Here is a 13,353-nt window from a genome sequence, read left to right on the forward strand (position 1 = left end):
ACTGACTGGGAGCTAAGGATCATGGGCTTTTGGCCACAGTTCAGTCCACAGAAAAGAAAACCTAGTAAGAGGACATAGTACTTGTCCTGCTGGGCAGTGGGCCACATCTGCTCATAGCATTTCCTGTTGGCCAGGGCAGCTGCAGGGCCTCAGGCATTGTCCTTTGAAGAAGGGTTGGGCCAAACAACTTGCAAGGCCTGCAGGAGCTTTCTTTCCCTTCTGTAAGGCACCTTGCTGGGGCAGCTTCCTGCCCAGGTCTGACAATACATTACTTAAAGGGCTGTGTCCACTCTGCAAACAGAAATGATTAAAAAAAAAAAAAAAGATTTTGTCCTTGCTCCCCTCCCCCTTATTTTGGTGTACTGGGGTTTGAACTCAGGGTCTTACACATACTAGGTTTGCTTTAGCACTTGAGCCACATTTCTACTTCTAGCTCTTTGCTCTTGGGGATTTGTCTGCCTGGGGTTGACATCTAATCTTGATCTTCAGATCTCAGCATCCTGAATAGGTATGAGTCACCAATGCCTGGCTGCTGCACATCTTGAAAATGTACATTGCCAGTTGCTCATAGAATGTACAAAATTGTTTTCTCTTCATGCAGGACAGACCCTGGAGAGCAAAACCTTCCCTGCCCTGTGTCCTCTTCACCCTCATCTGGATACAGTGTGCCTAACATGCAGCAATTGGATATTAACAGGAAAACTTTTATTTTCTCACTTCAGACCTGTTAAAATGGGATATTACTTAATAGATTTCTAGCTTACTTATAAAATTTCCAATTTACCCCCATTAAAATACATGTGGCTATTGATTCCTAACAAGGACATCCTTCTAATTCCCTGAAAGTAAACAGATGACAGATATATAGCAGGTTCTACTTTAAAAGTGGTATACTGCTCATAATAAAATGCTGGGAAGTGGTAACGATAATGATTAATTCCTTTGTCTATAGTACAGACTTCAGTGAGGGTGGCAATTGTCAAAAGAAAATTAAGAGTGTTTAATGAAAGACATTCATGGTAGATGTGAAAATAAAAATGGTAAGGCAAAAATAGAAATCCCCCATCAGGATAGCCTGGTTTGAGTTCCTCAGACTCTAAGCAAGGACTTCTGTTCAGTCATTTTACTAGGGAGCCAACCCCAAGAAATTAAAAGGAGGTAGAAGAGGGATAAAGGGAAGAGAGAAAAATGATGGCGGCTTTAATGAGATGGTGTTGATGTGGGCAGCTGGGGTTTACTTCTATTACTTCCATTGGGATCTTCTGTGGAACATGTAGAATGAACCCAATGAGTCCTAACATGGAAGGCAACGTTCTCAGGGATTTTAAACACGACCCATGCCTGCCCCCAGCCCTCTGCAATTGAAGGGCTGTATTGACTCTGTGTTGTGTGTGTGGTTGAGAATAAATCCAAACAATGTGCTTAAAAGAATCCATCTAAAATTCCTGTTATATAATAAACATCCATGAAAGAAAAAAAAAATCCTGTTTTAGCAAATGAACATGATTAAAGGTACACACTATGTGCAAATGGCAGTTTATTTACTTAAACCAATGAAAACATCAGTTAGTGGCAATTGAATGTTAATATCTTTTCAAAAACATTCCCCTGACTCACAAGTTGGTATGCATTTGTGTGCATGTTTACAGGAACAAAGCCACATGATTCATCTTTAGCCTCCAACAGGACTAGGTTTCTGGGGCTCTGTGGTGACAACTGTAGTCAAGGTTGGTGTTTTGAGGAGCTGCCCAGGCTGGATGTCAACTGTGAGAAGCCACTGCGCTCCCCACGAACACCTTGCATTCCAGGGCTATGGATGTGTTCTGCAGGAGACCAGCAGTCTGTTTTATCTGCACTGTGAAGGTGCCGTTTCTGCTGTTGCCCATGTTCACATGTCCAGGTGCTTGTAGAGTCTACGACTCTTTTCTTTTTTATTTTTGTTGCCGTGTTTTTTCCAGGGCTTCCCAGCCCCATTCTCAGCGCTCACAGTAGCTGGAGTCACCAGGCCACTCCCAGGCTTATAACCCATCACTGCCTGGACTCCCTTGGTCAAAGCTCTGACATTCTCCTGGGAAACAAGAGGACATGACTTGAGATGCCAGCAGGCCACGTGCTTTAAGGGATATGCACAATACTGTCTATGAATTGCGTCAGGATGAACATGAGCGCTCAGTGGACTACCCTTTCCTGGAGGACAGGTCCTCTTTCTCTCCCCTCCCTTACATGTTAATTTTCCCACAGCTTGTCTTCAATTCGTCTCTTTTCCCTCTACCCTTGACTACTTCATTTAAGTCCCCTGTTTTCAAAAGCCATCTTCAGTGATCTAGACTCAAAATACCAGCTGTTTTCTAGACAGCTCTATCTTTTTTTTTTTTTTTTTTTTTGGGGTCTGGTCATGGGGTCTGAACTCTGGGCCTGGGCGCTGTCCTTCAGCAATTCAGCTCAAGGCTAACGCTCTACCACTTGAGCCACAGCGCCACTTCCAGCTTTTTTCTTTTTGCTTATGTGGTGCTGAGGAATCGAACCCAGGGCCTCAGGCATGCAAAGCAAGCGCTCTACCGCTGAGCCACCTTCCCAGCCCCATAGACAGCTCTATCTTAATATCAAAATTCAAATTGGTTCAACCCACATAAAACAATGACTCTAAAAAATACAAATTTAGTTAGTAAGAAAAAAATTAACCCAATATTAAGTGTAAAGCGGTATCTCACAACTTTTTTATAATAGTAAAGTGTTACTATTATACTATGGTCATAGTGATGGCCACACAACTCTGAAAATGTACTATCAGCTACTGAGAAGCTTGTTTTAGAAGGTGTGTATATAAGCCGGGCGCTGGTGGCTCACGCCTGTAATCCTAGCTACTCAGGAGGCTGAGATCTGAGGATCGCGGTTCAAAGCCAGCCCGGGCAGGAGAGACTGTGAGACTCCTATCTCCAATAAACCACCAGAAAACCGGAAGTGGCGCTGTAGCTCAAGTGGTAGAGCGCTCGCCTTGAGCTGAAGAGCTGAAGGACAGCGCCCAGGCCCAGAGTTCAAGCCCCACGACCGACAAAAAAAAAAAAAAAAAAAAAAAAAAAAGAAGGTGTGTATAGAGCTGTCAGTACAGGTGCACACCTCTATTCCTAGCACTCAGGCAGCTGAGGCAGGAAACAATTTGAGTTTTCATTTGAGGCCAGCTGAGGGTATATGGAGAAACTGCCTCAGAAACCCAAAAAGGGTATGTGCATGTGCAAGCTTAAATATTGTTTATAGTGCATGAGTATCATACTTTTCACTATTACAAAGAACATGTGGGAATCAAAGTTAAAGTAATTTTAAAACTCACTTGATGGAAAAAAGTCTTGTCAACTACATTTTCAATCTGCTTTGCTTTTTTATTTCCCCTGGGCTGCATTTTTATCTCGTCATCATTCATTCTACTCTCCAGGAGTCGCTGATGTTGATGCTGGAATGTCACAGGATCTCTTCCGGGAGGAGGATGACAGTACAGGAGTTTACCCTACAGAGACAACATGGAGGTGAGCAGTGCAGCCTAAGTGTCTAGTGTGTCCTCACGTGCTCAGGGAAGGCCCTCACATGCTGAGGGAGCGTCTGGTTTTCCTGATTTTTGTAATTTTCTAATTTTTATTGGCACACATTTGTTGTACAAGGGAGTTTCATTGTGACATTTCCATAATACATGTAAAAAGCAAGTCTCAATTACCCTCATCCCCTCTAGCAGTCACTCAGCATTACCCTATTCCCCCTTCTCCAAACATTTTCAGCAGATTTCATTGTTCTCTCTCTGGTTTTTTGGTTTTTTTTTTGGGTGTTTTGTTTTGCTTTTTTGCCAATCCTGGGGCTTGAACTCAGGGCCTGGGCACTGTCCCTGAGCTTCTGCTCAAAGCTAGCACTCTATTCACTTGGGCCACAGCACCACTTCTGGATTTTTCTGTTTATGTGGTACTGAGGAACTAAATCCAGGGCTTCATGCATGCTAGGCAAGCACTCTACCACTAAGCCACATTCCCAGCCTTTTTTTTTTTTTTTTTTTTTTTGCTGTTGATGTTGTTGGTTGTGAGACTTGAACTCAGGGCCTGGATGCTATTCCTGTGCCTTTGTGTTCAAGGCAGCTCTGAACCATTTGAGCCATAGCACCACTTCCAGTTTTTGAGTGGTTAATTGGAGATAAAAGTCTCACGGGGACTTTTCCACCTGGGCTGGCTTCAAACTGGGATCCTCAGATCTCAGCCTCCTGAGTAGCTAGGATTACAGGTATGAGCCACTGGTGCCTCACTATTTCTTTTTTTTTTTTTTTTTTGTTGGTCATGGGGCTTGAACTCTGGGCCTGAGTGCTGTCTCTCAGCTCTTCAGCTCAAGGCTAGTGCTCTACCACTTGAGCTAAAGCGCCACTTCCAGTTTTCTGGTGGTTTACTGGAGATAAGAGTTTCACAGACTTTCCTGTTTGGGCTGGCTTTGAACCTGGATCTCAGTCAGGCGTGAGCCACTGGTGCCGGGCTTCACTTTTTATACATGCAAACAAATTACAGTATTTATCTCATTAATCCTTGTTAGGTCTCCCCACCTCCCACTGAGCCTATTTACTTTTCTGTAATCTACTTTTGCTTAAAAAGTATATACTTACAGCAACATTTGTTTTTTGATAAAGCTTAATTTTGGCTCACTGAATAAAAAGACTCAGACACTAACACACTAATGTTGACCCTTCAAGTGTTCTAGGGACCTAACTCTTTCCAAGGCCCAAGATGAGATGAGATCTTTCTTCTCTGGGCTCCTTTAATTTTGTTTGCATTTCTGCTAAGTGTTCTTTGGTGCACTTCAATGATTACACTTATGGCAATTATAACTGTACTAATGGGCATAAATCAAAGTAGTTCCTATAGGGCTAAGAGTGGGGATGAATGCTGTCATTCCAGCAACTGAGGAGAGATTATAAGTGCAAGGTCAGCCTGGGCTATGTGATGAGATGCTGTCCCAAAAGACTGTCTAGATGCTTTTTGTTGTTGTTATTCTGATACCAGGGCTTTGGGCTCTTGCTTGGCTTTTTCATTTAAGGCTGGCACTCTACTATTTGAGCCACAGCTCCACTTTCAGCTTTCTGGTAGTTACCTGAAGAGTCTCTCCGATTTATCTGCCCAGGCTGACTTTGAACTTTGATTCTCAAGATCTCAGCCTCTTCAGTAACTAGGATGACAAGTGTGAGTCACTGTAGCTGTGATGTAAGCTTATCTTCTTGCATATCCCACAGTTAAAAATAAAAGGTAAATGAATAAATGATTTTCCATATAAATAGTGCTAACTCCTGTTTTTCTCAACTGAAATCAAGATAATAATGGCTGCTCACTTTGACTGTTATGTTCCAAGAAGTCTCATGTGACTTTGAGGAAGGAATAAAGCCAAATCCCCACAACTGTTTATTCCTTAGGAAACTATAAAGCTGGTATTTGGAAAGACCTAAACTAGATATGTAACAACTCTTCGGGGTCTATTATGTACACAAAACAGGAAGTGGCACTGTGGTAGAGTGCTCGTCTTGAGCTGAAGAGCTCAGGGACACCACCCAGGCCCACAACCAACAAAAACAACAACAACAAAAATCATGAGCTTGGTGTTACTAAACATAAACATAGGACCATGTGTTCACAGATTTCCCATAATTTCATGAGCTAGGTACTGTGACTCTCCATTTTACTCATGAGGAAACCCAAAATAGCACAGGCTTGTCATTTGCAAAATAACAATATCAACCTCAGAATTGTACTTCATTTTATTTGGGGTGTTATGGACGGAACTTAAGGCCTGTACATGCCATAGAGTACACTCCCAGTGACTTGCTATTATTATTATTACTGCTAGATAAGCCTAGGAAGAAAGGCATATAAATAGCTATATTGTAAGGAAATTATGGCAATATACTTAAAATGGAAAAAAGCAAAAGGCTGTAGGAGACAGGATAATCAAATGCATAAATCAGTAACTCAGCAATTACGGGTGTTCAGAAACGTTCATCTTTCCTTTCCTAATATTCCACCAGTCCCTTCTTCATGATGCTGACTTAACTATCCCAGTTATAACCCCATCTCAATAAAAAGAATCCCCTTAGAACTTGACAGGTTGTTTTAGCTAAGAACACAGAATTGGGAAAAGAAAACATGCTTATTCACGCAAGTAATAATAAAGAAGATCCACTCACTTTGACATAATCCTTTAGGATATAGCGTGCAGATCGAGGCTGGTCTGGCTGTCCATGTGCTGTCATGAATCCTCGCATACCTACAAAAGTAATGAATTGTGCAAAACTTCAATCAGAAGATTACAGGCCATATGCTGGGGGGTTCACGACTGTAATCTTAAGCTACTCAAGAGGCTAGATCTGAGGATCACTGTTCAAAGCCCTCATCAACCTTGGCTCTGAAGATCCAACTAAACTAGGATCATTCCAGTGACCTGTCCCTGATTCTTTTGGAATTTTGGCTTAATGAGACCAAAGGATTTGTATTTGGCATTTGTTCTACTGACCGAGTTAAATGCTAATTATATTCATAAGAATAAAAATATTGTATTTCCCATTATAAGAGCTGATTTTACAATGAGCAGTGGGTAGATACAACACAGGTGAATTTTGTCATGACTGTGCCGAGTAAGAGAAGTGAACAAGAGATTCCACCACATGGTTTCAACCACCCAAGCCTCCAGGAAGGAAAGGACTGTGGTGGCCTGCAGCATACCCTAGCTGTGGAGCCAGCAAGGATACAGGCAGTTTTGGAAGTAAGGGTATGTGTGTGCATGCATGGGGTGTCACACTGTAATAAGGGACTCCATGGTAGAGTGCTTGCCTTGCATGCATGAGGCTCTGGATTCGATTCCTCAGCACCATATAAGCAGAAAAAAGCTGGAAGTGGTGCTGTGGCTCAAGTGGTAAGGCACTAGCCTTGAGCTAAAGAGCTGAGGGACAGTGCCCCGGCCCAGAGTTCAGGCCCCATGACCAACCAAAAAAAAAAAAATCTAAATGCTAAAATAAATAACCCCCTGTACAGTATTTTTACAATAAAAAGCATGTAAAAAAAAGAAAAAATAATATAGGAAGACAATTTTATCGTTGGGTGACGGTAAAGGCCTTCCCAAGTAAAACACCAAATGGAAAAAGTTTATTAAGATTATTTTATTTATTTTTTGGGTCGGGTCGTGGGGCCTGAACTCTGGGCCTGGGCACTGTACCTCAACACTTCAGCTCAAGGCTAGCGCTCTACCACTTGAGCCACAGCGCCACTTCCGGCTTTTTTTCCTTTTTGCTTAGAGGAATCGAACTCAGGGCCTCATGCATGCAAGGCAAGCATTCTACCACTGAGCTACTTTTCCAGCCCCTTATTAAGATTATTAACATTATCAGGCACTGGTGGCTCACAACTGTAATCCTAGCTACTCAGGAGGCTGAGGTCTGAGGATCCCACTTTGAAGCCAGCCCAGGCAGCAAAGCTCATGAGACTCTTTTCTCCAATAAACTACTCAGAAAAAGCTGGAAGTGACATATACTTTACCATTTTGGGCACAACCCCAGATCAAAAAATAGCATTTATATTATTATTACAAAATAAAATAGCTCAGGGGTATACAACACATGTTTACCCTGGGTTTAAAACAAGATACCCTACCTCCAAACTTACTATTTATGTTAACTACATTTGTTTTTCATGTTTTAAAATAACATACAACTCACATCCATAAGCTGTTAATAGTTCTTCTGAGGTTGGAGGTCGATGAGGATCTTCGTCTTCTCTAGGTTTTATGATACTAATACCATAGGTAGCTTCTAAAACACGTCTTGGAATGTTCTGGCAAACGTAAACTCATCAAGGAATCCATTCTCTTGAACTGATTCACTACCTCCCCATGACATCTGAACCATGCTGCTAAAAACATCATTCAGTCATTGTGTGTCCCCATTCCCCACCAAACTGGGTTTGAATTCAAGGCCTCACATTCACTCTCTCAGCTTACTCACTTGGCTATTTACTCTATTACTTGAGCCATGTCTCTAGCCTGGCTTCTTGCTGGTTAATTGGTGATGGAGTCTCTCAGACTTTTCTGCCTACACTGGCTTCAAACCTCAATCTTCCAGATCTCAGTCTCCGGAGTAGCTAGGTTTACAGGCATGAGCCACTGGCATCTGGCTTCCAAATGATTTCTTAAATAATAAAAAACATATCTTGATCTTCACAATCAAGGATAAATAGTAAGGTTCTATCCTGTAGCAGCTTTTCACACAGAGCTACCATGTACTGCACAGAATGATGCTCCTTCAAAGACAGGCCCTGCATGGTTTAGGCCTATTACCCTCACGGCACCTAACCATGTCTGCCTTATAGGAAGTAGTACTTAACACATGTCTGATTATTTACAGAACTTTTTTTTCTTGCCAGTCCTGGGGCTTGAACTCACGGCCTAGGCACTGTCCCTGAGCTTCTTTTCACTTAAGGCTAGTGCTCTACCACTTGAGCCACTGCACAACTTCTGGACTTTTCTGTTTATCTGGTACTTAGGAATTGAACCCAGAGCTTCATGCGTGCTAGGCAAGCACTCTACCATTAAGCCACATTCCCAACCAATTTACAGAACTTTTTAGAACAGAAAAGCATGAACATCTATGGCTCCTGTTAATGAAAGTAACAAAACCACCTATCATAATTTTATTTAAAAATTAAACTTTTAAGTCATGATATCAGTTTCTTTCTTCACACAGAGGAAAGCAGTTTGTGGTGCATCCTTCAGTGCACGTCACACACTTTTAGGCATATAGGTACCTCTCAGTACAAGGCATCATGTTTTGTGAGGCAAAACTTTTCCAAAAATGGTGTATGCATATATACACATATACATGACATATACAATAGAACATCAATATTTTGAGATTTACCCAGGCTGCTACATGTAGAAGTAGTGCATTATTTTAAACAGTCATTTAGTATTTCCTTTTAGTAATATTGTTTAGCCTGGATAAACTAATTCCTACTCACCAATTCTTACAGAAAAATAAACATCTCCCCCCCCCCAAAAAAAACATACTGGGAGTAAACAACAAGCCACTAAGGATCTCGTCAAGTGATGTGTGGGTTCTAGAATTTTACCTTCTTCATAAGTCAACAGGCTAGTATGCCAGTTTCAGAGTTTTATGTCTTCTATAAGCATATGCACAAAACAGTATGACTGTTTACTTCCAAGTAGGCTAAAATCTTAGATGCTGCCAAGGCTCTAACAGGTCTACCTTGAGTGCTTCTTCATCTAGGATAACCAGGCACTACTACCTCTATGCTTCAGCTAAGAGTCCTAATCTACTTACTTACTAGCTGTCAGGTACTAGTTTTCTTTGTCAGGTTCCTCAGGTATAAGAAATTGGGGATGATAGCAATGCCTTCCTCATGGGGTTTTGTTGTTTTTGGTTGGTTGTGGGGCTTGAACTCTGGGCTTGGGCACTGTCCCTGCACTCTTCAGCTCAAGGCGAGCGCTCTACCACTTGAGATACAGTGGTTTTCTGGTGGTTTATTGGAGATAAGAGTCTCACGGACTTTCCTGCCTGGGCTGGCTTTGAACTGTGATCCTCAGATCTCAGCCTCCTGAGTAGCTAGGATTACAGGTGTGAGCCACTGGCGCCTGGCTCATGGGTTATTTTTAAGCATTAAATATTACTGAGTAAATGCTGGAAAAGTACACAAGCAACCTATACGCATTAATTATAATAAGTAAATACAATCAACTGTAAGGTTAGCATTATATAAAGGGGAAATTATTTAAAGATTAGCAAGTTTTCCAATGTCACTCTAAAGTCAAATGGCACTCATGGTGGCTCACGCCTATAATCCTAGCTAGTTAGGAGGCTGAGCTCTGAGGATCATGGTTCAAAGTCAGCTGGGGCAAGAAAGTCCGTAAGACTTACCTCTAATTAATTATCAAAAAGCCATAAGTGAAGCTGGGTTTCAAGTGGTAGAGTATTAGGCCTTGAGTGGAAAAGCTAAGAGGCAATAGTGGGTCCTGAGTTCAAGCCTCAGTACCTAATGACAGTTATTATACAGGTTTGCAACTTAGGGAAGAGAATGTGAGGCTTGGGCTTTCCCACTTACAGAAACTATACTGCCGAAGTCAAGAGACAGTTCAAATTAAAAAAATCCTCATTTTAAGTTTGTGCAGGTCACAAGAATTTTGAGATTCCATATTGGTAAATTATCAGTACTGGCCAGGTGCTGATGGCTCATGCTTGTAATCCTAGCTAATCAGGAGATTAAGATCTGAGGATCGTGGTTCAAAGTCACCTGGGGCAGGAAAGTCAGTGCATTACACTCTTATCTCCAATTAAGTACCAACAGACCAGAAGTGAAGCTATGGCTTAAGCAGAAAACTCAGGGACAGCACCCAGGTCCTGAGTTCAAGCCCTAGGACCAGCATAAAAAAGTACTATCAGTAATGAGTAATACATAAAATGTTGTTGAATCCTAATACGCACGCAACCCCTGGTGTTTGAAAAACAGAAAGGATATCAGTGATACAGGTGGGACGTGATCTCTCATCTGGTCAATAGGGAGGATTCCGTTGCATGTCATCTCAGCCTTGGTGGACACAAAGGACGGCATCACCAGGCCTGGGCAGTCACATAAGCAGAGGCCAGGCTCCACGTAGAGAGTCTGAAAGGCAAGTGAGATGCTTCTGGTGGGCATATGGTGGAGGAAGGGGAAGAGGATCAGCATGAGTGGCCAAGACCTGTAGAAATACCTGAAAGTGCTTGGTGTGACCAGGTGTGGCAGATACAGATACTTTCTTGTTGCCCATGATGGTGTTGATGGTTGAACTCTTACCAACATTAGGGTAGCCCACCTAGAAGAGAATCCGAAGTTACCAAATAGTTCTAGTTCAGTTTTGAAAGCCCCAGACAATACATTTGTGGTGGCAAGCTTAGCATAAGCATTTGGTTCTTGGGAACATTTGAAATAGATGCTCTGAGTTTACTGAACTTGTTTGGTGGGGATGTCCTCAATTAGCCTTATGTCCAGTGATGAGTGAGGGAAGGAAAGCTGCTTACTATTTTTTTTTTTTTTGGGTCCGGTTGTGGGGCCTGAACTCTGGGCCTGGGCGCTGTCCCTCAGCTCTTCAGCTCAAGGCTAGCGCTCTACCACTTGAGCCACAGAGCTACTTCTGGCTTTTTTCTTTTTGCTTATGTGGTGCTGAGGAATCGAACCCAGGGCCTCAGGCATGCAAGGCAAGTGCTCTACCACTGAGCCACCTTCCCAGCCCTGGATGGAAAGTCTTTATAAAAGTATGCTTGACATTTCCTTAGTTAAGGTGGGCGACCCAGAGCCATGCTGCATCCTCCTGTGTGAGGAAACATCTACACAGGTCTTCTGATTTCCTCTGAAACTAGGTAGGCATAGGTGGGATGTGGTCCACTACCTACTTGCCATACGGTGCTAGGCAATGGAACTGTTTGTAACAATGTGCCTCAGAAAAATGTTGGGATTCCTTTCCCAGGAGAGAATTGGCCTTGTCAGCCCCACTGGCAGTAAGCTCCCTTTGCTCTACCAAAACAAATAAAGAAAGAAAGAAAAAAAGTTGGGATTTGCTCTACTGTCCATCATGAACACTTGTCATGTAAGCTGGCAAGATCATAGGGCACCAAGAACACTGAAACATATGTGCAGATAACATGAAAACTCTCCCGTTCTAGTTCCTCGGTAACTGACATGGAAGGCAGAACTAAACTGGAAGGAGATCAGAGAATATCAATACAAACAAGTATGTACGCAATATAAGCCTTGAAGAAGTTTGTTCCTTGCAGTGGGCTCTGCTCACCACACTGCCTCATTCCTTGAAGCCAGTGGGCAGCAAGAAGATAATCTCTTTGAAGAGCAGGGGGTTATTTTTGGTGCTGGTACTGTGGTTTAACCTCAGGACCTGAGAGGTGTTCCTTAGGTGTCCCGTTACTCAAAGCTAGCATTCTACCAGTTGAGCTATAGCTCTACTGGCTTTTTGGTGGTTAGTTGTGAGTAGAAGTCTCATCAGAGTTTGAACTCAGAACCTTGGGCTTGCTAGGCAAGCACTCTACAACTTAAGCCACACCCCAAACCTTTATTTACTAGGGTCTCACTTTTGCCCAGAGCTGGCTTCAGACCACAAGCTTCCTACCTTCAACCTTTTGTGTGGCTGCAATGACAGCTATGTACCACATCTGGCTTACTGGTTGGTTTGGGGTGGCGGGGGGAGGGGAGGGGAAGAGTCACACTGATTTTTTTTTTTTGCCTTAGTGGGAATTGAAGTGCAATCCTCCCTAGCTCCACCTCCTGAGTAGCTGAGGTTACAGGCATAAGTAACTGCACCCAGCCCAGAATGTTCCTAATGATGCCAGGAGTCTGACTGCTCTCTGAGGTGACTGGGTAGCTAACCAAGGATAGTGAAAAAGGGCCTCAAGTAGTCCACACTTTGTAGTGTATTTCATCTTACCAATCCAACAGTAAGTTGACCATCTTTCACCTTCTTCCCAGTGTGTAGCTGTTTAAAGAGTTCTAGTAATTCCTGCTTTGATACCAGATGGCTAAAGTTGTGTATTTGTCTCCCTGGTGGGGTCTTGTTTCCCTGAGCCTCAGAGTCCACAGTGCTGTTCTCAGCACAGGCCTCCTCATCAGGGTTGCTGTCCTCTTCTGAACATGTCTGCCAGTCCTCCTCATCCTCTCCCTCTTCTAGACAGTCTTCATATTCACTGTCGTCTTCATCACTAGGGGAGGGAGAACCACAGCCTGGGAGATGGTGGGTTTCACTGGGTGAAATTTCATTCCCATCCAAGCTGGAGCTTTCAGATTCAGCTGCACCGGCTTCTTTAGCATCTCTGTGTGCTTGTTCCTCAAGAAATCACAGCACAGACATTCACTTTGCCTTTTAGCAAACATATTTGGTGAAAACACTCAATGTAGCTATGGAAGATGGATAGAGGACAGAAAAGGTTATGCTGATGACTGAAAAGGGTGACCATGAGGAGAAGGAGGTAAAGTAGCTGTTCAGTACAAGGACACAGAGCCAAACTATCTCAGTGCTGTCCTTGTAAGCAGCACACCTCCAATCTGCACTTCATAATTGTTTCCCTTTTGGCACCAGGGATAGAGCCCAGGGCCTGCACATGTTAGGTGAGCAGTCTACCTTTGAGCCCTAATCCCAATCCTGTTACGCTTTTATAATTGCCTTTAGCAAACCAAAAAGCACCACCATGGAGCACAGATCCTAGTGTGTGAAATAGAGGAGCATTAAAACTCCACGCCAGATGTGGTAAGTATTTACCTAGGAAGACTTTATTAGAAAAGAGAAAGGCAACACTTA

General features: G+C 42.9%; 1 protein-coding gene across 1 annotated transcript in view; it reads right to left on the minus strand.

Moving 5' to 3' along the window:
- Window positions 1–1,506: 1,506 nt before the first annotated feature.
- Lsg1 (large 60S subunit nuclear export GTPase 1) overlaps window positions 1,507–13,353 on the minus strand; it is a 42,713-nt gene continuing 30,866 nt past the window's right edge. The window contains exons 10-16 of the mRNA XM_070029873.1: window positions 12,487–12,882; window positions 10,765–10,866; window positions 10,533–10,676; window positions 7,721–7,844; window positions 6,197–6,276; window positions 3,329–3,502; window positions 1,507–2,068 (exon numbers count right to left, since the gene is read on the minus strand). Coding sequence (XP_069885974.1) covers window positions 1,889–2,068; window positions 3,329–3,502; window positions 6,197–6,276; window positions 7,721–7,844; window positions 10,533–10,676; window positions 10,765–10,866; window positions 12,487–12,882 — 1,200 coding nt within the window. The 3' untranslated portion in view covers window positions 1,507–1,888. The remainder of the gene's footprint in view (window positions 2,069–3,328; window positions 3,503–6,196; window positions 6,277–7,720; window positions 7,845–10,532; window positions 10,677–10,764; window positions 10,867–12,486; window positions 12,883–13,353) is intronic.

The sequence above is a fragment of the Dipodomys merriami genome, unplaced genomic scaffold, assembly GCF_024711535.1.
Source record: "Dipodomys merriami isolate MVZ:Mamm:240054 unplaced genomic scaffold, mDipMer1.0.p SCAF_2, whole genome shotgun sequence".
Taxonomy (NCBI): domain Eukaryota; kingdom Metazoa; phylum Chordata; class Mammalia; order Rodentia; family Heteromyidae; genus Dipodomys; species Dipodomys merriami.